The 24,907-nt window shown below is 38.7% G+C and overlaps 1 protein-coding gene across 1 annotated transcript in view; it reads right to left on the reverse strand.

The window, feature by feature from the left end:
- Positions 1-24,907, reverse strand: part of DNAlig3 (DNA ligase 3) — a gene marked incomplete in the record, with an annotated part of 346,401 nt that overhangs the window by 242,577 nt on the left and 78,917 nt on the right. The window contains 1 exon segment of the mRNA XM_070082655.1: positions 18,373-18,496. Coding sequence (XP_069938756.1) covers positions 18,373-18,496 — 124 coding nt within the window.

Raw genomic sequence — 24,907 nt, forward strand, 5'->3', positions numbered from 1 at the left:
TAAAATGACATTTCCTCTAGTCATTAGTCACGTCTCAAGGCCCCTCTTATATTCTTTTGCTTTCCACTTTGAATTTTTATTCTCACAAAAAATATAAGATTTACTGTTATGCAGACTACTGCATTAGTGTAAAAAATGGTATAAATATTATTGGTGCACTTGTGAAAGAATATTAGACTCACCAGTTGACGTGTATTGCACGCTTGGCACGATTTGTTTACTTTTGAAGTTTGGTAAAAATCGAACATTTCTGCTACTTTGAGCTCAATTTCAAGGCACCTTTCATTGTAAAACCAGTCAAAATCATCTCAATTTCTGTAATATGTCTTCCATTCTATAAAATGAGACCAAGAAAACTAGAATACAACAATAAATACCATACGAAAATACACTGCAAAGTCGCTGATTTATTAAAAAAAAATGGTCAAAGTTTTTTTTTTCTCATTATGCACTGTGTGCTGCAGGATTTTTTTTAGACTGTGCACACTGACCACATAGACCCATTCTTTCATATGAAGGCCTACCAGCTTTCTCCCACTAGATTTGAGGCCGCTAGAATTTATGAGTACTAGTACGTCAAAAACCCCTACGCGTAAGATGTACTAGTACGACCAAAACCCTCAAAGGGTTAAGGGCAATGTGTGGTGTAAATATTATGCAGAAAATTCGGAGTGTGGAAATTAGGAAAAGGTGTGGAGTTAATAAAAAGTATTAGTCGGAGGGCAGAAGAGGGGTTGTTGAGGTGGTTTGGTCATTTAGAGAGAATGGATCAAAGTAGAATGACATGGAAAGCATATAAATCTATAGGGGAAGGAAGGCGGGGTAGGGGTCGTCGTCGAAAGGGTTGGAGAGAGGGGGTAAAGGAGGTTTTGTGGGCAAGGGGCTTGGACTTCCAGCAAGCGTGCGTGAGCGTGTTAGATAGGAGTGAATGGAGACGAATGGTACTTGGGACATGACGATCTGTTGGAGTGTGAGCAGGGTAATATTTAGTGAAGGGATTCAGGGAAACTGGTTATTTTCATATAGTCGGACTTGAGTCCTGGAAATGGGAAGTACAATGCCTGCACTCTAAAGGAGGGGTTTGGGATATTGGTAGTTTGGAGGGATATGTTGTGTATCTTTATATGTGTATGTTTCTAAACTGTTGTATTCTGAGCACCTCTGCAAAAACAGTGATAATGTGCGAGCGTGGTGAAAGTGTTGAATGATGATGAAAGTATTTTCTTTTTGGGGATTTTCTTTCTTTTTTGGGTCACCCTGCCTCGGTGGAAGACGGCCGACTTGTTGAAAAAAAAAAAAAAATGTAGAGCAGGGCCCGACTTTATGGTGGTTCGCTTTACAGTGTTCCGCTAATACGGACATTTCAAATTATGACCAAAACTCGTTATATGGCTCCCCCTGTCTTTCTAATACGGTCACCGTGCCCCACCCAGTATGTTTACATTCTCTGTGAGCACATCTCTATTATGTCTGAAACTTTCCAAAACTTCAATTTTTTTTTGTTATGGGTTTTTGTTATGGGTGTTAAACCTCTTTTCACGACACCTTACCATCCGATGTGTAACGGAAGAGTGGAGCGACAACATGCCATCCTAAATTCAATATTAAAAAAACTATGTATTCTTAAACCAACGGACTGGCATAGATTTTTACCATGTGCTCTTTTCGCAATGCGCGAGATTCCAAGTGATTCCCTTGGTTATTCCCCTTTTGAATTGCTTTATGGGAGACAAGCTCATGGACCACTATCTATTTTGAATGAACTTTGGTCCAAAGATATCAAACCTGAGGTTCAAAACAGCTATCAGTTTCTTTTAGATCTAAGGGAAAGGTTGGAAGAAACCGCCGATTTGGTCGGTAAAAACCTAGAGATGTCTATGGAAACGTACAAGACCTATTTTGACCATAAAAGCTCCAAGCGTACGTTTAATGTTGGTGATGAAGTTTTAGTTCTCCTACCTGACAAATCCAACAAATTGCTAATTACCTGGCGCGGACCGTATAAAGTAGTGAAGGTCTGCAATAAGGTAGATTATATCTTGGATGTCAAGGGTAGAGAAAGAATGTATCACGTCAATATTTTGAAACGGTACCATCGAAGAGAAGTTAATCTTTGCGTAAATTCCTTTGACGAAGATACTACTTCTTTCGGCTTGGTTACAAGTGGTGATTCGTACGAATGTAGAGTTTGTATTATAGATGACGAGTCTTTTACAGAATCGAAGGAACTACTGGATATCTTAACGCATGATCCCTCACCAAAGAAGTCAAATGTCAACATTAACAACGACTTGTCAAATAAACAAAAGTCTCAAGTAAGTGCCTTAGTAAATTCATTTTCTGACGTATTCACAGAGGTACCAGGACTTACCACCACTATTGTACACAAGATTGAATTGTCGGATCATGAATCAGTAAGGCGGAAAATCTACCCTGTTCCCGTTCACTTACGGAAAACTTTTGATAATGAGGTTGACAAACTATTTAACTTAAACATCATAGAACCTTCGAAGTCAGCTTTCTGTTCACCAGTTGTTATGGTTAAGAAACCCGATAATTCTTACCGACTTGCACAAGATTTTCGTTATTTAAATACTATAACTAAATGGGATGCAGAACCCATGCCAGTAATTGATCATGACTTGTATAAATTCCATGACTGCAAATTCTTCTCGGAATTAGACATCTCACAAGCATACCATCAAGTGCCATTACACCCAGACTCGAAACCATACACTGCTTTCCCTACTCATAGAGGTCTAATGCAATATCGCACAATGCCTTTCGGCTTGGTTACCGCATGTGCCACGTATATTAGGCTTATGAGAATAGTTCTTTCTGATCTAAAGAATGTATCAGTGTATTTTGATAATATTTATATCATGACAAATGTCTGGGAAGACCATCTAAATACACTATCGCTTGTTTTGAAAAGACTAAGAACTCATGGACTTACAGTTAAACCACAAAAGTGCTTTCTTGGCTATCATAAGGTACAATACCTTGGGTTCATTATATCTGACAACAACTTCTCACCACTTCCTAATAAGACCAAAGCCGTTTTAGAAAGTACGTTCCCTGCTACCAAAAAGTTATTAAGAAGTTTCCTTGGATCTGTAAACTTCTATAGAAGTTTCGTACCAAATCTAAGTAGTTTAACTTCAGTTCTTACAGACTATTTGAAAAAGGGTGTCAAGGAACCTCTTAGTTGTTCTGAGGAAGCCATGCAAAGCTTCGAAGAAATTAAGAGGATATTTTCAAACCCCCCTGTCCTAAAATTACCAGATATTAATAAAATATTTTGTCTCCGAACAGATGCCTCCCATTCTGGACTCGGGGCTGTACTACTTCAATATTATGAGGAGACACCTTTCCCAGTATCTTTCGCCAGTAAGAAGCTTCTGCCCAGAGAAGAAAGATATTCCACTGTGGAGAAAGAATGTTATGCGTTAGTATGGGGTATAAGTAGATTTAAATACTACCTATACGGTAAACCCTTTGTGCTTGAAACAGATCACAAGCCACTGATGTACTTGGAAAACTTTAAAGGGTCAAATAGCAGACTCTTGAGATGGGCTCTGGCTATTCAGCCCTATAAGTTTAAAGTCGTTCATATTTCAGGCTCTGAAAACCACTTCTCAGATTGGCTGAGCCGAGGTTGTACATAGTTCTTTTCCCTCTGTTCGTTGACTTATTGACTCCGTCCATAAGATTTTTTTTTTATTATATTTAAATTTTAAGTAAAATCCTCAAAAATCATTATTCTTATTTTTCCTAGTCATTTCTTTATTTATTTATTTTTCCATTAGTTTCTTCTGTTCAGATGGAAGGCGTTCCACTGACAAAAATGTATTTACAAATAAGAAATATTGTATATTCCACCCACCACCTTCACTACTCCACCCACCACCATCTCTACTGCACCCACCACCCTCACTACTCCACCCACCACCATCACTACTCCATCCACCACCATCACTACTCCACCCACAACTATCAGTACTCCACCCATCACCATCACTTCTCCACCCACCACTATCAGTACTCCACCCACCACCATCACTACTCCACCCACCACTATCACTACTCTACCCACTACCATCATTACTCTACCAACCACCATGACTGTTCCACCCACCACTATCAGTACTCCACCCACCTTAATTAAAGTTTCTGGAAAAACACAGTGTTGAAATGGAGGTTACCTCTTCTCTGGATTTATACGAGAACCAAACAAGGGACGAGGTGCCTCACTACAGTCTGGGATTGGTGTGGAAGTACAGTGGAACCCCGATTTTCGCACCCCCCAGTTATCAGACGATTCGGTTTTAGAACCTTTTTTCTGTGAAATTTTGCTCCAGATATCAGGGAAACCGGTTATTTTCATATAGTCGGACTTGAGTCCTGGAAATGGGAAGTACAATGCCTGCACTCTAAAGGAGGGGTTTGGGATATTGGTAGTTTGGAGGGATATGTTGTGTATCTTTATATGTGTATGCTTCTAAACTGGTCACAGACCGGGCCGCGGGGGCGTTTACCCCCGGAACTCTCTCCAGGTAAACTCCAGGTAATATCAGACATTGGTCCAGAAATCATACGTAACAGACGAGTCCGCCTGGGCCGCTCATATGTTCGTGGCTCACTCTTGGGCACATTAAATGTCTTCTTTTATATTAATATAGACATTTTCATTAATCCATCTATGATATTTTCTTCAAAATTATGTAAGAAACACGTTACATAGCATGGTATAAACATGCAATGTTTATATGCCATCGAAAAATGGTAGTCGGTGGAGGGAAAACATTACGTTCTTTTTCTCTGGTCGAGCACTAGAGAAAAATGTATGACTCTGCATTTGGCTTTTGTTTACAATTCTCGTCATGAATTATTCATTACTTCTCCCTTTGTTTATGATGGCATCTAAAAGTAGTTGTTAGAAATGATTAAATTCAGTGAACAAGGTATATTGATGGTAATAATATGGCTCAGGGCCACATTAAATATCGTGTAGCTATATAGGTACATAGGTGCATGTATGTAGCCCAGGCTACCTACCTCTACCAGCTACCTACCTCTACTGGCTACCTACATCTACTGGCTACTTAGCAAATTTATTCAGGTATACACAAATACAGTTACAGAGATTATCATACATAGCAGCATATGTGCAGACAACCTAGAATAACTCAAAAACGTCAAACACAGTGACTTCCTACAAAAACGTATTACTCACCTCTTGCACTACATTAAGACTACAAATATTTTAAGGTAAGTAATGAATGTGGAAAAGTTGGTGGATAACCACAGGGAAGAGCTAACCACTGAAGAGCTGCAACACTAAAGTTAAATATTTAAAAAATTTATTTTTTGATAATATTTTTGAGTGGAATGGATTAACCCCTTGACTGTCGCAACCCCCAATCCTGAAGTGTCTCCTGGTGTCGCAAAATTTAAAAAAAAAATTGTTTTTTTTTTATGAAATGATAGAGAATCTTTTCCCGATTGTAATGACACCAAAAGCACGAAATTTGATGGAAAACTGATGGAATTACGCTCTCACGAAGTTAGCAACCTCGGCGATATTTACAAATTGGTGATTTCGCCCACTTTGACCCCTATTTTTGGCTAATTCCATTGTTCCAGCCGAACAAACACATAGCTATTTCTTTAGAACTCCATTTTTTCTATCGATTGAGTACAAGAAACTGCCCATTTACTGATTTCAACCACCCAATAACATGGTCAAAAATTTGCAATTTGGCCAATTTCACGAAAATTAAAAAATATGACAATTTCAAAATACAGTCCAGATTGAACAATGCAGACATTCCTGGCTCTAAAATAACATTTTCTCTGTTAATCAGTCATGTCTCCAAGCCCCTCTGATATTACTCTTGCTTTCTGTTTTGAATTTTTATTCAAACAAAAAATAGAAGATTTCCTGTTATGCAGACTACTGCAATACTGAAATAATTGTATAAATAACATCAACCCATTCATGACTGCATATCAGAATGGCTAGTTGGACATTTATTGGATAATGACATCGTTTGTTTACTTTTGAACATCGGCAAAAATCAAACATTTCCCCTACTTTGAGCTCCATTTCCAGGTTCTTTTTAGAGTAAAATCAATCAAAATCACCTCTATTTCTATAATATGTTTTCCATTCTATCAATGAGACCAAGAAAATGATAATACAACCACAAATACTATACGAAAATAGACCACAAAGTGTGCATTTTAATTAAAAAAAACGATCTGAGTTTTTTTTTTCTCATTATGCACTGCATGCTCCAGGATTTTTTTTATGTGGTGCACACTGACCACACAGACCATTCTCTCACATGTGAGTCTACCAGCTTTCTCCTGCTTGATTTGAAGCCGCTAGAATTTATGAGTATATATACGTCAAACACGGTACCTCGTAAGACGAATATATACGACCTCGACAGTCAAAGGGTTAATTGTATTTACATTATTTCTTATGGGAAATATGGTGGACCCGAACTTACGATATTAATTCATTCCAGAGAGCACATCGTAAGACAAAATTATCTTTAGTTGAATCAATTTTCCCCATAAGAAATAATGGAAATCAAATTAATCCGTTGAAGACACCCAAAAGTATGAAAAAAAAAAATTTTTTTACCACATGAAATATACAATTTCCTACACACAAAAAGAAGGATACATGCACAATATATATAATATATATTGTGCATGTACTAGTGTACTAAATGAAGAATAAATGACTTTTATTGAAAATGTGGTGATGAGTGATGAGACAGTGTGTCCTGGGAGTGCCTTTTCCTCCTGAGTAATGTAGGTCCTGTTTGGCATTTTCTTCCAGAACAGGCCTTATCACACTATGTATGCCACTGTGATTCTTAAATCTCTCAAACCAACCTTCGCTGACCTTAAATTCACCAATATGAGCACTAGTTCCAGGCATTTTTTCCTGTTCACCTGGGTGTTAGTCGACTGGTGTGGGTCGCATCCTGGGAGACAAGATTAAGGACCCCAATGGAAATAAGTTAGACAGTCCTCGATGACACACTGACTTTCTTGAGTTATCCTGGGTGGCTAACCCTCTGGGGTTAATTGTTTCTCGGTATTCTCCATAAGCCATACCAACAACAGACTCTCCACATCTTTGAGTAATACAGCTGACCATGGTGCAGCAGCAGCTGACTGTGGTACAATAGTATTTCGATAGTACAGTGGACTCTCGCCTAACGATAGCATCGCATAATGTTAAACCCGCCTAGCGATACATTTTAACACAAATATTTTGCCTTGCCTAGCGCTAAAAAACTCGCTCAACGCGATTCATCCGAGACACATCCACGTGTGGCCTGAGCCAGCCTCACTTGTTCCGTGGGTGGCAGTGTTTACAAGTCAGCCTCCGCGGTCACATCCAAGCATACAATCGGAACATTTCATATTACCACAGCGTTTTTAGTGATTTCACCTGCAAAATAAGTGACCATGGGCCCCAAGAAAGCTTCTAGTGCCAACCCTGTGGTAAAAAGGGTGAGAAATGCTACCGTACCACAGTCAGTTGCTGCTGCACCACCATCAGCTGTTGCTGGACCAGTCAGCTGTTGCTGCACCACAGCTGCTACTGCACCACAGTCAGCTGCTGCTGCACCTCGGTCAGCTGTTGCTGCACTACAGTCAGCTGCTGCTGTACCACAGCTGCTGCTGCACCATGGTCAGCTGTTGCTGCACCACAGTCAGCTGTTGCTGTTGCTGCACCACCATTAGCTCTATTACTTGAAGATGTGGAGAGTGTGTTGTTGGTATGGCTTAACATGAAACAATTACCGAGAAACGATTAACCCCAGAGGATTAGCCACCCAGGATAACCCAAAAAAGTCAGTGCATCATCGAGGACTGTCTAACTTATTTCCATTGGGGTCCTTAATCTTGTCCCCTAGGATGCGACCCACAACAGTTGACTAACACCCACGTGAACAGGAAAAAATGCCTGGAACTAGTGTTCATATTGGTGAGGTTAGTGGGGAGGATGTGGAAGAGTTGGTGGAGGAGGACAATGACGAACTAACCACTGATGAGCTGCTAGATCATCTTCAACAGCAAGAGGGGAGAGAGAAATTGAAGAAGTTGCCTACTTCAAAGATTAAGGAAATGTGTGCAGTGTGGCTTGAAGTGCAAACCTTTTTTGATGAAAATCACCGACACAGCTATTGCAAGCCGTGCTGGTGACTATTACACTAACAATGTTGTGAACCACTTTAGGAAAGTCATAAAGGAACGAGAGGTACAGGCCTCTATGGACAGATATATTGTGCGAAAGAGGTCCAGTGACTCTCAAGCTGGTCCTAGTGGCATTAAAAGAAGAAGGGAAGTAACCCCGGAAAAGGACTTGACACCTCAAGTCCTAATGGAAGGGGATTCCCCTTCTAAACACTAACACCATCCACACTCTCCCCTCCTCCCATCCCATCAATCATCACCAGATCTTCAATAAAGGTAAGTGTCATGTATTGTACATCTCTTCTTCAGTTTGTGTGTATTAAAATTAATATTTCATGTGGTAAAAAAAATTTTTCTTCATACTTTGGGGTGTCTTGCACGGATTAATTTGATTTCCATTATTTCTTATGGGGAAAATTAATTCGCCTAACGATAATTTCGCCTAACGTTGAGCTCTCAGGAACGGATTAATATCGTTAGGCGAGGGTCCACTTTATTTCTTACCCTTTTTACCACAGGGTAGGCACTAGAAGCTTTCTTTGGGCCCATGGTGGCTTATTTAGCAGTTACAAGCACTAAAAACACTGGAACAATACAAAATTTATCGAATGTATGCGTGCAATTGTCCGCCCTGGCTTGTAAACAATGTCACACTAGCTCAGCTGAGGGGCTCCGGCCAGACGGACCAGACGGCCGTGTTCGGACGAATGATGTAAGTCGAGTTTTTCAACATATGTCGGGGTCAAATTTTTATGCTGACAGCCGGTAAGTCGGTTTTATCGTAGGCTGAGGCCATCATAAGTCGGGGGTCCACTGTATTGATTCAGTTTTCACATGTTTTGGTTTTAGACCGACCTTCTGGAATGGATTAAGTTTGAAAACCGGGGTTCCACTGTATTATCCTTCTAGTTATGTCTTGGATGAGCATGTGTGATAGGACGAAGTACCTGACATTCCTCTGGGTACAGAGTTGGATTTGACTTCAGATATGCCGCCAATTAGTGACTGCGTATCTGAAGCTCGCTCATAACTCAGATTGTCGCTTGCAACTCAAAGCAAAAAATCAACCGAACGATGGCTCGTAACTCGGAAAACTCGTAAGCTGGGGCACAAGTAAGTCAAGGTACCACTGTACTTATGTGTACCTATACCTAAATAAACTTACACACTGTGCTGGCATGCAGATACATATTAAAATCACTAAGTGTATCCCTCTAGTCTTAACAACATAGTAATAATACTAATACTACATAATAATAATCACTCTTGGGCACATTAAATGTCTTATTTTAAGTTAATATAGACATTTCCATTAATCCATCTATGATATTTTCTTTGAAATTATATATGAAACACATTACATAGCATTTAAACATGATACATACACACACAGTACAGTAAATTTGACATAAGTATGAGGTGTGGTAGCCAGGCGGAGGGAAAACATTATGTTTTCTCTGATCCAGTACAAGAGAAAATGTGCATGAACCTGCGTTTGGACCAGTCACTCCCCTCCACTTTTGTTTGCAATTCTCGGCATTTCTCAGCTTGAATTCTCATTACTTCTCCCTTCGTTTATGATGGCATCTAAAGGTAGTTGTTAGAAACGATTAAACTCGGTGAATAAGGTACGTCGATGGTAATAATATGGCTCTGGGCCTCATTAAATATCCTATAGCCATGTAGGCAGGTGTAGCTATGTAGCCCAGGCAGACTACATATCTACATCTACTGGCTACCTACACCTGACTTCTACAAATAAATACTACTCACTTTTTATACTAAATTAAGACTACACACATTTTAAGTTAAATAATGAGTGCATTGTATGTGTATTTCATCTCTCTGGGTGGCTTTAAATATCGTATATTAAGTTTGGGATGGGGAGCCAGGGCTACCTACACCTGACTTCCTACAAATAAGTACTACTCACCTCTCGCCCTACATTAAGACTACAAATATTTTATGGTAAGTAATGAATGTACTGTGTATGTATTTTATTTTTTATTGTGTTTTTTGATGCCTAGTTCTACATATTACTAACTTCATACAGGTTAGTGTAAACTTGTTGTGTGGCATTTATACGCATTTATAAGTGGAAAAAATGGCGTTCCACTTTTCAGTGATTTCCACTTTAAGGTGGTAGCCTGGAACCTAACCAGCTGTATAAGTGAGGCCCTCCTGTATGTAGGTAGTAGGCGGTAGATAGCAACTGCCTAGGGAGGTACTTTCATCCTGCCGAGTGAGTGTAAAACATAAGCTTGTACGTATTTGTTTTATATGATGATAAGATTGCTGGAGTCTTGTTTTCTGTCTCATAAACATACAAGATTTCAGGTACTTCTTGCTTCTTCTACTTACACTTAGGTTACACTACACATGCATGTGCAAGCATACATGCATGTATACACGCCCCTCTGACTTTTCTTCTATTTTCTTGCTAGTTCTTGTTCTTGTTTCTTATCTTCATGGGGAAGTGGAACAGAATTATTCTTCCATAAGCCATGCATGTCGTAAGAGGCAACTAACGTGCCAGGAGCGTGGGGCAAGTAACCCCTTTTCTTGTATACATTACTGAAGTTGACAAGAGAAACTTTCACTTTTCTTTTTAGATTACCCTTCCTTGGTGGGATACGGCCAGTTTGTTGAAAAAAAAAAAATATACAGCCTCTCCTCACTTAACAACAGAGTTCCATTCCTGAGACCACGTCGCTAAACAAATTCATTGCTAAGTGAGGAGCATACTAAAATGATAAGAGTTTGTAGCAACCATCTTTGATATTGTTTTAATGTCACCTTAGCACTATTTATAACATTTCTGGTATATTTTTAAATGTTTATACAGTACATAGGAAGTAGGTTGGTAGACAGCAACCGCCCAGGGAGGTACTACCGTCCTGCCAAGCGAGTGTAAAACGAAAGCTTGTAATTGTTTTACATGATGGTAGGATTGCTGGTGTCCATTTATCTGTCTCATAAACATGCAAGGTTTCAGGTACGTCTTGCTACTTCTACTTACACTTAGGTCACACTACACATACATGTACAAGCACATATATACACACCCCTCTGGGTTTTCTTCTATTTTCTTTTTAGTTCTTATTCTTGCTTATTTCCTCTTATCTCCATGGGGAAGTGGAACAGAATTCTTCCTCAGTAAGCCATGCATGTTGTAAGACGCGACTAAAATGCCGGGAGCAAGGGGCTAGTAACCTCTTCTCCTGTATATATTACTAAATGTAAAAGGAGAAATTTTTGTTTTTCCCTTTGGGCCACCCCGCCTCGGTGGGATACGGCTGGTATGTTGAAAGAAGAAAGTTTATATAGTAGTGTACTGTATATTGACATAAACAGAATAGATGAAATCAGCTCTAATATACATTATTTAGGTATGAATACTGGTCAGAGAGCCCATTGTAAGTCCGAGGCATCAGTAAACGAGTACATTGCTAAGTGAGGAGAGGCTGTATTTGTAAATTTTCACTTTCTTTGGTTGTAATATACAACATTAACCCTTTCAGGGTCCAGAGGCCAAATTTCAGTGTGCACCAGTGTCCAAGAATTTTCAAACAAAAAAACAATTGTTATTTTTTCTTATGAAATGGTAGAGAATCTTTTTCTGAAGGTAATAAAACAAAAAGTACGAAATTTGATGGAAAATTGACTAAATTATGCTCTCGCGAATTTTGATGTGTCAGCGATGTTCACGAATCGGCGATCTTGCCGACTTTGACTCCCATTTTAGGCCAATTACATTATTCCAGTTGACCAAATTCTTATCTATTTCACTAATATTGCTTCTATTCTATCAATTGAGCACAATAAATCACCCAGTCAACTGTTTCAACTATAAAATAAAGTGATCAGAAATTGGTAATTTGGCCGATTTAACAAAAAGTTCAAAATATTCCAATTTCAAAATAGGGTCCAGAATAAACAATGCAGGCATTCCTGGCACTAAACTAACATATCCTCTGTTCATTAGTTACATTTTCAGGCTTTACAAATGAATTCCATTTTGATTTTTTATTCACATAATGAATTTTTATTCAAACCAAAAAATAGATTTACTGTTATGTAATATTGTAATAACTGTATAAATATCATCACCACACTTGTGAATGTATATCAGACCCACCAGCTGACATGTATTAAACATGTGAGGTCGTTTGTTTACTCTTGAACATCGATAAAAATTTAACATTTCCGCTAATTTGAGCTCAGTTTCAAGCCATTTCTAGTGCTAAAACCATTCAAAATCATCTCTATTTCTGTAATATATCTTCCATTCTATCAAATGAGGCCAAGAAATCGCAAATACAACTATAAAAAACATACGAGAAAACACTTCAAAGTCGCTGTTTTATTCGAAAATCACGGTCTCAGTTTTTTCTCTCATTATACACTGTGTGCTGCAGGATTTGTTTTATGTGGTGCACACATACCACACAGATGTATTCTCTCATATCTAGGCCCAAATTTACCACTCACAGCTTATCAGAGTGACTTGAGCTCATGGCGTAGATCTACGGTTTGGACCCTGAACGTAAAGCCGTAGATCTACGGCACGGTCCCTGAAAGGGATAAATGTCAATGTTTGCATTTCACATTACTTTTTTCATATACAGTGAACCCTCGAGTTTCGGCAGCCTTGACTTTCGTGAAATTCGACCTTCGGCGAGTTTTTTTTTTTAAATTTGGCCTCGAGTTTCGTGAAAAAACTCGTGTTTTGGCGACCGTCCAGTACCCATCTGCCCGTCACTGCACACACAAAGCGAGTCTCCCACACCATTCACGCTCAGTGTGAAATTGTTTACCAACACATGACCATCACCCCATGGGTTCATACAATACATTTGATAATAATCCATTGTTTTTTGTGCTTGCAACTGCTAAATAAGTCATCATGGACCCAAGGAAAGCTAGTGTAAGGCCTTTGGTAAATAAAGTGAGTGACGGGGATGTGGAAGAGTTGGTGGAGGACCACAAACAAGAGCTAGTGGAGGACCACAGGGAAGAGCTAACCACTGACGAACTGCAAGAGCTTCAACTGGAACAGCATCAGGCAACAGCCGAGGAACTTGCTTCAGAGGAGGAGGAAGAGGGAGTGGATGAGGTGCCTTCTTCAGTGATTAAGGACATGTGTAGAATGTGGAATGAGTTGCAAAGTTTTGTTGAAAAGTATCACCCTGACCATGCTGAAACAAGCCATATCCGCAACATGTACAATGACAGTGTTGTGTCCCACTTCAGGAAAATCTTGCAGAAACGCCAGAAAAAGACCTTTCTGGACAGATATTTTGTGCGACAGGGGTCCAGTGATTCAAGTTGTTCCCAGTGGCATTAAAAGAAGGGAAGTAACCCCAGATAAGGACTTGCTACCTAAAGTCCTAATGGAAGGAGATTCTCCTTCCAAACAATAGTGTACACCTTCCACATATCCCCTCCTCCCATCTTCCATCCAACCAGAAGTCTTCAGTAAAGGCAAGTGTAATGTTATCATTTTTTAAATGTATGTACTTGATTTGTCATTGATTTCACTATGTAAATCTTTATTTAATTTAAAAAAAAATATTTTATTATTATTAACACACTGGCCGATTCCCACCAAGGCAGGGTGGCCTGAAAAAGAAAAACTTTCACCATCATTCACTCCATCATTGTCTTGCCAGAAGGGTGCTTTACACAACAGTTTTTAAACTGCAACATTAACACCCCTCCTTCAGAGTGCAGGCACTGTACTTCCCATCTCCAGGACTCAAGTCCGGCCTGCCAGTTTCCCTGAATCCTTTCATAAATGTTACTTTGCTCACACTCCAACAGCACGTCAAGTATTAAAAACCATTTGTCTCCATTCACTCCTATCAAACACGCTCACGCATGCATGCTGGAAGTCCAAGCCCCTCACACACAAAGCCTCCTTTACCCCCTCCCTCCAACCTTTCCTAGGCCAACCCCTACCCCACCTTCCTTCCACTACAGACTGATACACTCTTGAAGTCATTCTGTTTCGCTCAATTCTCTCTACATGTCCAAACCACTTCAACAACCCTTCCTCAGCCCTCTGGACAACAGTTTTGGTAATCCCGCACCTCCTCCTAACTTCCAAACTACGAATTCTCTGCAGTATATTCACACCACACATTGCCCTCAGATATGACATCTCCACTCCCTCCAGCCTTCTCCTCGCTGCAACATTCATCACCCATGCTTCACACCCATAAAAGAGCGTTGGTAAAACTATACTCTCATACATTCCCCTCTTTGCCTCCAAGGACAAAGTTCTTTGTCTCCACAGACTCCTAAGTGCACCGCTCACCCTTTTCCCCTCATCAATTCTATTATTCACCTCATCTTTCATAGACCCATTTGCTGACACATCCACTCCCAAATATCTGAATACATTCACCTCCTTCATACTCACTCCCTCTAATCTGATATCCAATCTTTCATCACCTAATCTTTTTCTTATCCTCATAACCTTACTCTTTCCTGTATTCACTTTTAATTTTCTTCTTTTGCATACCCTACCAAATTCATCCACCAACCTCTGCAACTTCTCTTCAGAATCTCCCAAGAGCACAGTGTCATCAGCAAAGAGCAACTGTGACAACTCCCACTTTACGTGTGATTCTTATCTTTTAACTCCATGCCTCTTGCCAAGACTCTCGCATTTACTTCTCTTACAACCCTATCTATAAATATATTAAACAACCACGGTGACATCACACATCCTTGTCTAAGGCCTACTTTTACTGGGAAATAATCTCCCTCTTTCCTACATACTCTAACTTGAGCCTCACTATCCTCGTAAAAACTCTTCACTGCCACATTGCCCCCCTATCCACCCTGTCATACGCCTCTTCCAAATCCATAAATGCCACAAAAACCTCTTTAGCCTTATCTAAATACAGTTCACTTATATGTTTCACTGTAAACACCTGGTCCACACACCCCCTACCTTTCCTAAAGCCTCCTTGTTCATCTGCTATCCTATTCTCCATCTTACTCTTAATTCTTTCAATAATAACTCTACCATACACTTTACCAGGTATACTCAACAGACTTATCCCCCTATAATTTTTGCACTCTCTTTTGTCCCCTTTGCCTTTATACAAAGGAACTATGCATGCTCTCTGCCAATCCCAAGGTACCTTACCCTCTTCCATACATTTATTAAATAATTGCACCAACCACTCCAAAACTATATCCCCACCTGCTTTTAACTTTTCTATCTTTATCCCATCAATCCCGGCTGCCTTACCCCCTTTCATTTTACCTACTGCCTCACGAACTTCCCCCACACTCACAACTGGCTCTTCCTCACTCCTACAAGACGTTATTCCTCCTTGCCCTATACACAAAATCATAGCTTCCCTATCTTCATCAACATTTAACAATTCCTCAAAATATTCCTTCCATCTTCCCAATACCTCTAACTCTCCATTTAATAACTCTCCTCTCCTATTTTTAACTGACAAATCCATTTGTTCTCTAGGCTTCCTTAACTTGTTAATCTCAATCTAAAACTTTTTCTTATTTTCAACAAAATTTGTTGATAACATCTCACCCACTCTCTCATTTGCTCTCTTTTTACATTGCTTCACCACTCTCTTAACCTCTCTCTTTTTCTCCATATACTCTTCCCTCCTTGCATCACTTCTTTGTAAAAACTTCTCATATGCTAACTTTTTCTCCCTTACTACTCTCTTTACATCATCATTCCACCAATTGCTCCTCTTCCCTCCCACACCCACTTTCCTGTAACCACAAACTTCTGCTGAACACTCTAACACTACATTTTTAAACCTACCCCATACCTCTTTGACCCCATTGCCTATGCTCTCATTAGCCCATCTATCCTCCAATAGCTGTTTATATCTTACCCTAACTGCCTCCTCTTTTAGTTTATAAACCTACACCTCTCTCTTCCCTGATGCTTCTATTCTCCTTGTATCCCATCTACCTTTTACTCTCAGTGTAGCTACAACTAAGAAGTGATCTGATATATCTGTGGCCCCTCTATAAACATGTACATTCTGAAGTCTACTCAACAGTCTTTTATCTACCAATACATAATCCAACAAACTACTGTCATTTCGCCCTACATCATATCTTGTATACTTATTTATCCTCTTTTCCTTAAAATATGTATTACCTATAACTAAGCCCCTTTCCATACAAAGTTCAATCAAAGAGCTCCCATTATCATTTACACCTGGCACTCCAAACTTACCTACCACACCCTATTTTATTTTAATATTTTTGGGTGTCTGGCACGGATTAATTTTACTTCCATTATTTCTTATGGGGAAAATGGTTTCAAGTTTCATGATTTTCAACTTTCGGCAGGCTCTCTGGAACGGATTAATCACGAAACTCGGGGGTCCACTGTATGGCCCCTTTACAATTTTTAAACTTTGAACATGGCCTGCATGAATGATAGAGTTGGTGACCTCTGCTCTGCAGTGTGAAATTTTATCCAGAACTGACTCAGTTGGTGTTGCATTATATGAAGTGGAATACAGTGGAACCTCTACTTGCGAGTTTAATCCATTCCATGACCTTGCTTGCAACTGGATTTGCTCATTTGCAGAGTCAATTTTCCTCATTCAAATTAACTGAAATGCAATTAATCCATTCCAGTGGAATTCTGTACTTCAATAATTTCGCTAATATCAACTCTACGGCTTATTTATCTAACGCAGTTCATCTAAAGTGACATAAATAATATAAATAACATAGAAACCTGATATATACTCTAGAATGAATAAAATATATTATATATGTGGCAGCGGTGGTGGCCGACGAGAGTTTGTCTGGAGACAGGACAAAATACTCCTTGAATATTTCGTTTTCATCAACTCTACGGCTTATTTATCTATCACAGTTCATCTAATATGAAATAATAAACAATATAAATAACATAGAAACACGATATATACTCCAGAGTGCATAAAATATGTCAATATGTAACAGGTGGAGACGACCACAACCGCTCCCAATCTAGTGATCTAGTTGTCTATTACTATAATTATGTAGTACATTATTATTATATATGCATTATTATTATACGTATTATACATATTATTATTATTATTATTATTGTATTATACTTATTATACATCTTCTTTCAACACACCGGCCGTATCCCACCAAGGTGGGGTGGGCCAAAAGGAAAAACGAAAGTTTCTCCTTTTACATTTAGTAATATATACAGGGAAAGGGGTTACTAGCCCCTTGCTCCCGGCATTTTAGTTGCCTCTTACAACACGCATGGCTTACGAAGGAAGAATTCTGTTCCACTTCCCCATGGAGATAAGAGGAAATAAACAAGAACAAGAACTAGAAAGAAAATAGAAGAAAACCCAAAGGGGTGTGTGTATATATATGCTTGTACATGTATGTGTAGTGTGACCTGAGTGTAAGTAGAAGTAGCAAGACGTACCTGAAATCTTGCATGTGTATGAGACAGAAAAAAAAAGACATCAGCAATCCTACCATTGTGTAAAACAATTACAGGCTTCAGTTTTACACTCACCTGGCAGGACGGTAGTACCTCCCTGGGCGGCTGCTGTCTACCAACCTACTACCTAGGATCTGATTACTATCATCATCATTATTATTACGTTAAAAAGTATCTTTCCATCATACATTGCCCAAGTTTCAATAAGATAGTCCAACAAACAAATGAGATACAGTACCCTAGATCAAGAGCAAGAGCCCCTCACCAACGTCAAGAAACCTGCCTTGAGGTCTGCTCGCTTATGGAAATTTTGCTTGCGTATGGAAGCAAAAAATTGACCCATTGATTGCTCGTATTTGGGAAAACTCGCATGTGGATGTGTTCACAAGTAGAGGTTCCACTGTACTGTAAATAAAATACTGTATACAGATCACAGATTATCTAGTACCCCTCGGAAAGATGATGTTCTGTACTGTCAACAACATTAGATGATTACAGTATTCTAAATATGGGCTCTTTCTTTTTGCCCATTATCTGTTGAAGTACATGACCGAGCAAGACCACTGTGTCTTGTTAGAAGTAAAATAACTGACAGCTGGATACCTGAACTACTGTACTATTAATTCTTTCCTAGTCTAACTGTACATCCAGTTAATTAAGACGACAAACATAATATTGACCTTTTCTTCCAGTTCCATACCAAGCTCCCAGCACCACCAAGTCAGCAGAGTCAGCCATTGCTCCATCATTCAAGTAATCCTTCTTGATTTTTAGCCAATGGCGCTTTCCAGGTTCATAAATGCTCTGTGGAAAAATAATTACTTAAATGATTCCTTAACTATAAAGTTTGAAATTAAAATAATTTGAAAATAAAGTACAGCATACAATGGTGGTAAAGACAACAATTCTAGTGTATCTGCCTCTGGTAATTTGACTCTGGGTATCCTATTTTCACTCCACTAATATCTCTCCATTTATTCTCACATACATTTCACTTCTCTCAGTAATTTAGTAATGCTCTGAGAACAATTCATTCCTGTGTGAAGATAAAGAATGGGTACTCAGTCACTCCATATTTACTCCACATCTTTGGGCAGTAAGTCACTAAATACTGTAAAGAGTTTTAATGAGGATAGTGAGGCTCAAGTTAGGGTAATGTAGTAAGGAGGGAGAATACTTCCCAGTAAAAGTATGCTTGAAACAGGGATGTGTAATGTAATCATGGTTGTTTAACATATTTATAGACGAGGTTGTAAAAAAAGCAAATGCTAGGCTGTTTGGGAGAGGGGTGGGATTAAATTATGGGGAATCAAATACAAAATGGGAGTTGACACAGTTACTTTTTGCTAATGATACTGTGCTTCTGTAAGATTCTAAAGAAAAGTTGCAAAGGTTAGTGGACGAGTTTGTGAGGGTGTGTAAAGGTAGAAACTTAAAAGTGAACATAGATAAGAGTAAGGTGATGAGGGTATCAAACAATTTAGATAAAGAAAAATTGGGTATCACATTGGATGGAGGGAATATGGAAGAAATGAATGTTTTCAGATATTTGGGAGTTGACTTGTCAGAGGATGGGTTTATGAAGGAAAAAAAAGGCGAGTACTGCATTGAAGTATCTGTGGAGACAAAAGAATGTTATCTATGGAGGCAAAGAAGGGAATGCATGAGAATACTGCATAGTGGTACCAACACTCTTATATGGGTGTGAAGCATGGACTGCAAATGCTGCAGCAAGGAGGAGGCTGAAGGCAGTGGAGATGTCATGTCTAAGGGCAATGTGTGGTGTACATATTGTGCAGAAAATTCGTAGTGTGGAAATTAGGTGGTGGTGCGGAGTTATCAAAAGTATTAGTCAGAGGGCTGAAGAGGGTTGTTGAGGGGGTTTGGTAATTTAAAGAGAATGGAACAAATTAGAATGACTTGGAGAGCATATAAATCTGTAGGGGAAGGAAGGTGTGGTAGGGGTTGTCATCAAAAAGGTTGGAGGGAGGGGGTAAAGGAAGTTTTGTGGGTGAGGAGATTGGGCTTTCAGCAAGAGAGCGTGAGCATGTTAGATAGGAGTGAATGGAGACAAATGTCTTTAGGGACCTGATGAGCTGTTGGAGTGTGAGCAGGGTAATATTCTGTGAAGGGATTCAGGAAAACCAGTTAGCCAGACTTGAGTCCTGGAAATAAGAAGTACAATGCCTGCACATATACGTACGTACATATACGGGACCGACCCTGAAAGGGTTGGTCCCATATATGTATGGCTTGAGAGCCAGTGTCAGTCCTATATTTATACGCTAAAATTCTAGCGCCTTCAAATCTGGTGGAAGAAAGCTGGTAGGCCTACATATTAAAGAATGGGTGTGTGTGGTCAGTGTGCACTGTATAAAAAATATCCTGCAGCACACAGTGCATGTGAAAAAAAACTCCAACTATATTTTTGGTTTAAAACAGCGACTTTGCAACAACTTTACAGAAACAGAGATGATTTTGATTGGTTTCGCGGTGAAAAGTACCTTGAAAATGAGCTCAAAGTAGCGGAAATGTTCGATTTTTGCCATTGTTCAAGAGTAAACAAATCACGCCACCCGTTCAATATACATCAACTGGTAAGTCTAATGTTCCTTCATGATTGTGCTGATATTATTTACACCATTTTTACAATAATGCAGCATTCTGCATAACAGTAAATCTTCTATTTTTTTGTGAGAATAAGAATTCAAAATGGAAAGCAAGTGTAATATAAGAGGGACCTGGAGACATAACTAATGAACAGAGAAAATGTTCTTTTAGTACCATGAATGTCTGTCTTGTTTATTCTGGACGCTATTTTGAAATTGGCATCTTTTGAAATTTGTGTGAAATTGGCCAAACTGCCAATTTCTGACCACTTTATTTAGTTGAAATCAGCAAATGGGCAGTTTCTTGTAATCAATCGATAGAACAAATGGAGTTCTAGTGAAATAGCTATGATTTTAGTTGACTGGAACAATGGAATTGGCCAAAAATAAGGCTCAAAGTGGGCAAAATCGCCAATGCATAAATATCGCCGATATCACTAACTTCGTGAGAGTGTAATTTCGTAAGTTTTCCATCAAATGTCATACTTTTGGTGTCATTACCATTGGGAAAAGATTCTCTATCATTTCAAAATATCTTTTTTTGTTTTTTTTTTTTTGAAAATTTTTCGACCCTGAGAATTAAGGATCGGGGGTCTTGACCCTGAAAGGGTTAAAGGAGGGATTTGGAACATTGGCAGTTCGGAGGGACATCTAAACTGTCATATCTGAGCACCTCTGCAAAGTCAGTGATTATGTATGAGTGATGGTAAACATGTTGAATGATGAAAGTTTTTTTCTTTCTTTTTGGGTCATCTTGCCTTGGTGGAAAATGGCTGACATGTTAAAAAAAAAAGTAATGACTGTAGTGTATATGCATTTTATTGCCCTAGGGCACTTTATATGCATATTATGTGTGGGTGGGGTGGCCATACCTACCACACCTGACTACCATACCTACCACACCTGACCTCTTACAATAAATACTACTCACCCTATATTAAGACTATAAATATTTTAAGTTAAGTAATGAGTGTACTGTGTGTGTATTTTACTTTTTATTGTTTTACTATTGCTAACTTAATATATGTTAGTGTAAACTTTTTATCTGGCATTCATATAATTTATTGTAAGTGGAAAAAATCATGTTCTGCTTTCCGGCGATGTCTACTTTCTGGCGGTAACCTGGAACCCAACCTGCTGTATAAGTGGGGCCCTACTGTATTTTGTGCTACTGTCCCACATTAACATTGCTACAGGTCAGCCACCACTAATCCAGCATCATTGTGACCTGTAATGTGCTGGATTAGTGAGTTTGCCGGATTACAGAGTGGTTAGGTTAGAATACACTTAATTAACCAATCAATAGAGACTCTTTCTGATACATCTTCCTCATTTTCATCATTGCTTTCTCCTCCACTGGCTTGCTGCTTTGAATTTACAACCATCTACACAATTTCTGAGTCAGTATAATGACGAAATTTGAGTCAGTATAATGATTTGAGTCAGTATGATGATGAAATCTGAAATTATGCTACCCAAAATTAGTGCCAGATTACTGATGGAATCGGATAACTTATTGCCGGATTAGTGATGGACAACCTGTATTATAGAGAAAGTTTTGTTACTTTGAGCAATCACTGTATTAATAATCATTCTACTCATGCACTTCTAGTCTCAGCTATACCCAACACCCTAAATTAAACTGTCAATACTGTTTTGCTGTTATAAATAGACAATTTTTTTTGTCACTTACAGCAATCATAGTATTAATACCCTTATCCTCAGACATTATGTTAATTTTAGCATTCACTTATTCAACCCTGAGTTCATCAATGATATATACCTAAATTAGTTCCAATTTATTTGCCTGAAGTGCATTACATAAGTGCGGGATCTTATATGCAAGGTATCCCAATTGTAAGACAATATCTGTCAACCTATGTATCATCAGGGTAAACAAAACTGTATTTTATTTACTTTAGAAATGCAGGAATAGAGGAGCATTTCATTAGGTCTACTGGCCCATGTTACTTGCACTTACAGTAATCTTAGCTAATTTGCTTCAATGCCACTACTATGAAATTCAAACTAACACAGTAACAAAAACTGTAATTTTTTAAACACGATAACCAAACCAACTTGCACAAAGCCCCAAAAAAATATTTTAGATAAATTTTAATGGACCTTGGTGTGTGAAAAAAAAAATGTGACTCAATAAAACCATAACAATATTCCACATGTTCCACACTGAATGAGAGGACATACTGTACATGACAAATGAGGCCACATTTCTCACCTTTTTCTTTCTTAGACAATCAAGTGGACTACACTTGTGTGTTAATTCATTCTATAAGACTCCTGTGTAACTCTCTACACAGTTCACTATTACTTTAGTGAGCACCGTGATATGCTTTTATCAGATACTCTTCCAACTGGTTCACTTCATTCAGACATAACAATAAAGTAGTTAATCTTGTTTGTAAATTACTGTTTTTCCATGGTTCATCTACTGACCAAAGTAGAACAATAATAAATCAAATATGATGATGCCATTATTCTACACAAATGAAGTACAGGAGGCCCTGTTTATACGGCAGGTTAGGTTCCGGGCTACTGCTGTAAAGCAAAAATCACTATAAAAAGAAACATAGCCTTTTTTCCACTTTCAAATGCATATAAAAGCCTGATAACATGTTTACACTATATCATATACAGTGGCCCCTCCCTTTTCGTTGGGCTCTGTTTTCGCTCACTTCTGTTATGGTCAATTTCTTCCGTAAAATTATTGGCTCCGTTTTTCTTGCTTTCCTCCATTCTCGTTGGTGGTATGGTAAAAATATTGACCCCATTTCCGTTGCTTTCCTCCATTCTCTTCGGTGGTATGGTACATGTCTGAGGGTGCTGCCCACACAACCTCCCACACATGCATTCTGAGGAGGCAGTCTCACTTTTTTTCTCTGGGAGTGAACATTATCCTCAGAGGCCATAGGAAACATTTCGTAATAATTCATTGTTTTTTGCACTTGTTCATTCTGTGTGACTGCTAGATAAGCCACCATGGGCCCAAAGAAAGCTGCTAGTCCACCACCCTAAACCAATGCCAGCATCTCCAAGGTACAGTAAGTGTAAATATTTCTTATTTATAAAGTGTAAATATTTCTTATTTATAAATTAAGTACACTGTTTGTGTGAATAGTATTGGTGGCCTTTGCTGTGGCATCCACTACCACTAATATGTACAGCTTCTCTCAGTGGCCCTTATAAATCCAACACCGCCACCACCACCACCACCACCACTTACTCCTCACATACATGAGATATTTTATTCATTCTAGAGTATATATCATGTTTCTATGTTATTAATATTGTTTATTATGACATATTAAATGAATTGCGATAGATAAATAAGCTGTGGAATAGAGTTCTTCTTTATAAAATGTATTTTTTGTTTATACCTTTGGATGTCTGAAATGGATTAATTGGATTTACATTATTTCTTATGGGAAAAATGGTTTCAGTTTTAGTCAATTTCACATTTCGTCAGACTCTCTGGAATGAATTAAAAACGAAATGGGAGGGTCCACTGTATTAAGTACACAAACTATAATACAGTAGGGCCCAGCTTTACGGCATTCTGCTATATTGCAATTTCAAATTATGGCCAAAACTCACTATATGGCTCCCCGTCTTTCTAATATAGCACACCCTGCCCAGTTTGTTTACATTCTCCATGAGCACATCTCTATTATGTCTGGAAACTTGCCAAAATTTCAAGTGTTTTAAAGTTATTCCATATTTTACATGTATTACTCTTATAATTATACTTATGTGTACCTGTACCTAAATATACTTATGCACTGTGGTGGCATGCAGGTACACATTAAAATCACTAAGAGCATCTCTATAGTCTTAAAGCCATAATAATAATACTAATACGTAATAATAATCACTATTGGGCACATTAACCCTTTCAGGGTCCAGAGGCCAACTAAATAATGGTTCGATATATCAGTTGCCCCTCTACAAACATGTACATCCTGGAGCCTACCCATCAACCTTTTATCCACCAATATATAATCTAACAAACTACTTTCATTACGTGCTACATCATACCTTGTATATTTATTTATCCTCTTTTTCATAAAATATGTATTACTTAATACCAAATCTCTTTCGACACATAGCTCAATTAAAGGCTCCCCATTTACATTTACCCCTGGCACCCCAAATTTACCTACTACTCCCTCCATAACATTTTTACCCACTTAAGCATTGAAATCCCCAACCACAAGTACTCTCACACTTGATTCAAAACTCCCCATGCATTCACTCAACATTTCCCAAAATCTCTCTCTCTTGTATACACTTCTCTCTTCTCCAGGTGCATATATGCTTACTATAACCCACTTTTCACATCCAACCTTTATTTCACTCCACATAATCCTTGAATTAATACATTTATAGTCCCTCTTTTCCTGCCATAGCTTATCCTTCAACATTACTGCTACTCCTTCTTTAGCTCTAACTCTATTTGAAACCCCTGACCTAATCCCATTTATTTCTCTCCACTGAAACTCTCCCACCCCCTTCAGCTTTGTTTCACTTAAAGCCAGGACATCCAGCTTCTTCTCATTCATAACATCCTCAATCTTCTCTTTCTTATCAT

The sequence above is a fragment of the Cherax quadricarinatus genome, chromosome 1, assembly GCF_038502225.1.
Source record: "Cherax quadricarinatus isolate ZL_2023a chromosome 1, ASM3850222v1, whole genome shotgun sequence".
Lineage (NCBI taxonomy): Eukaryota > Metazoa > Arthropoda > Malacostraca > Decapoda > Parastacidae > Cherax > Cherax quadricarinatus.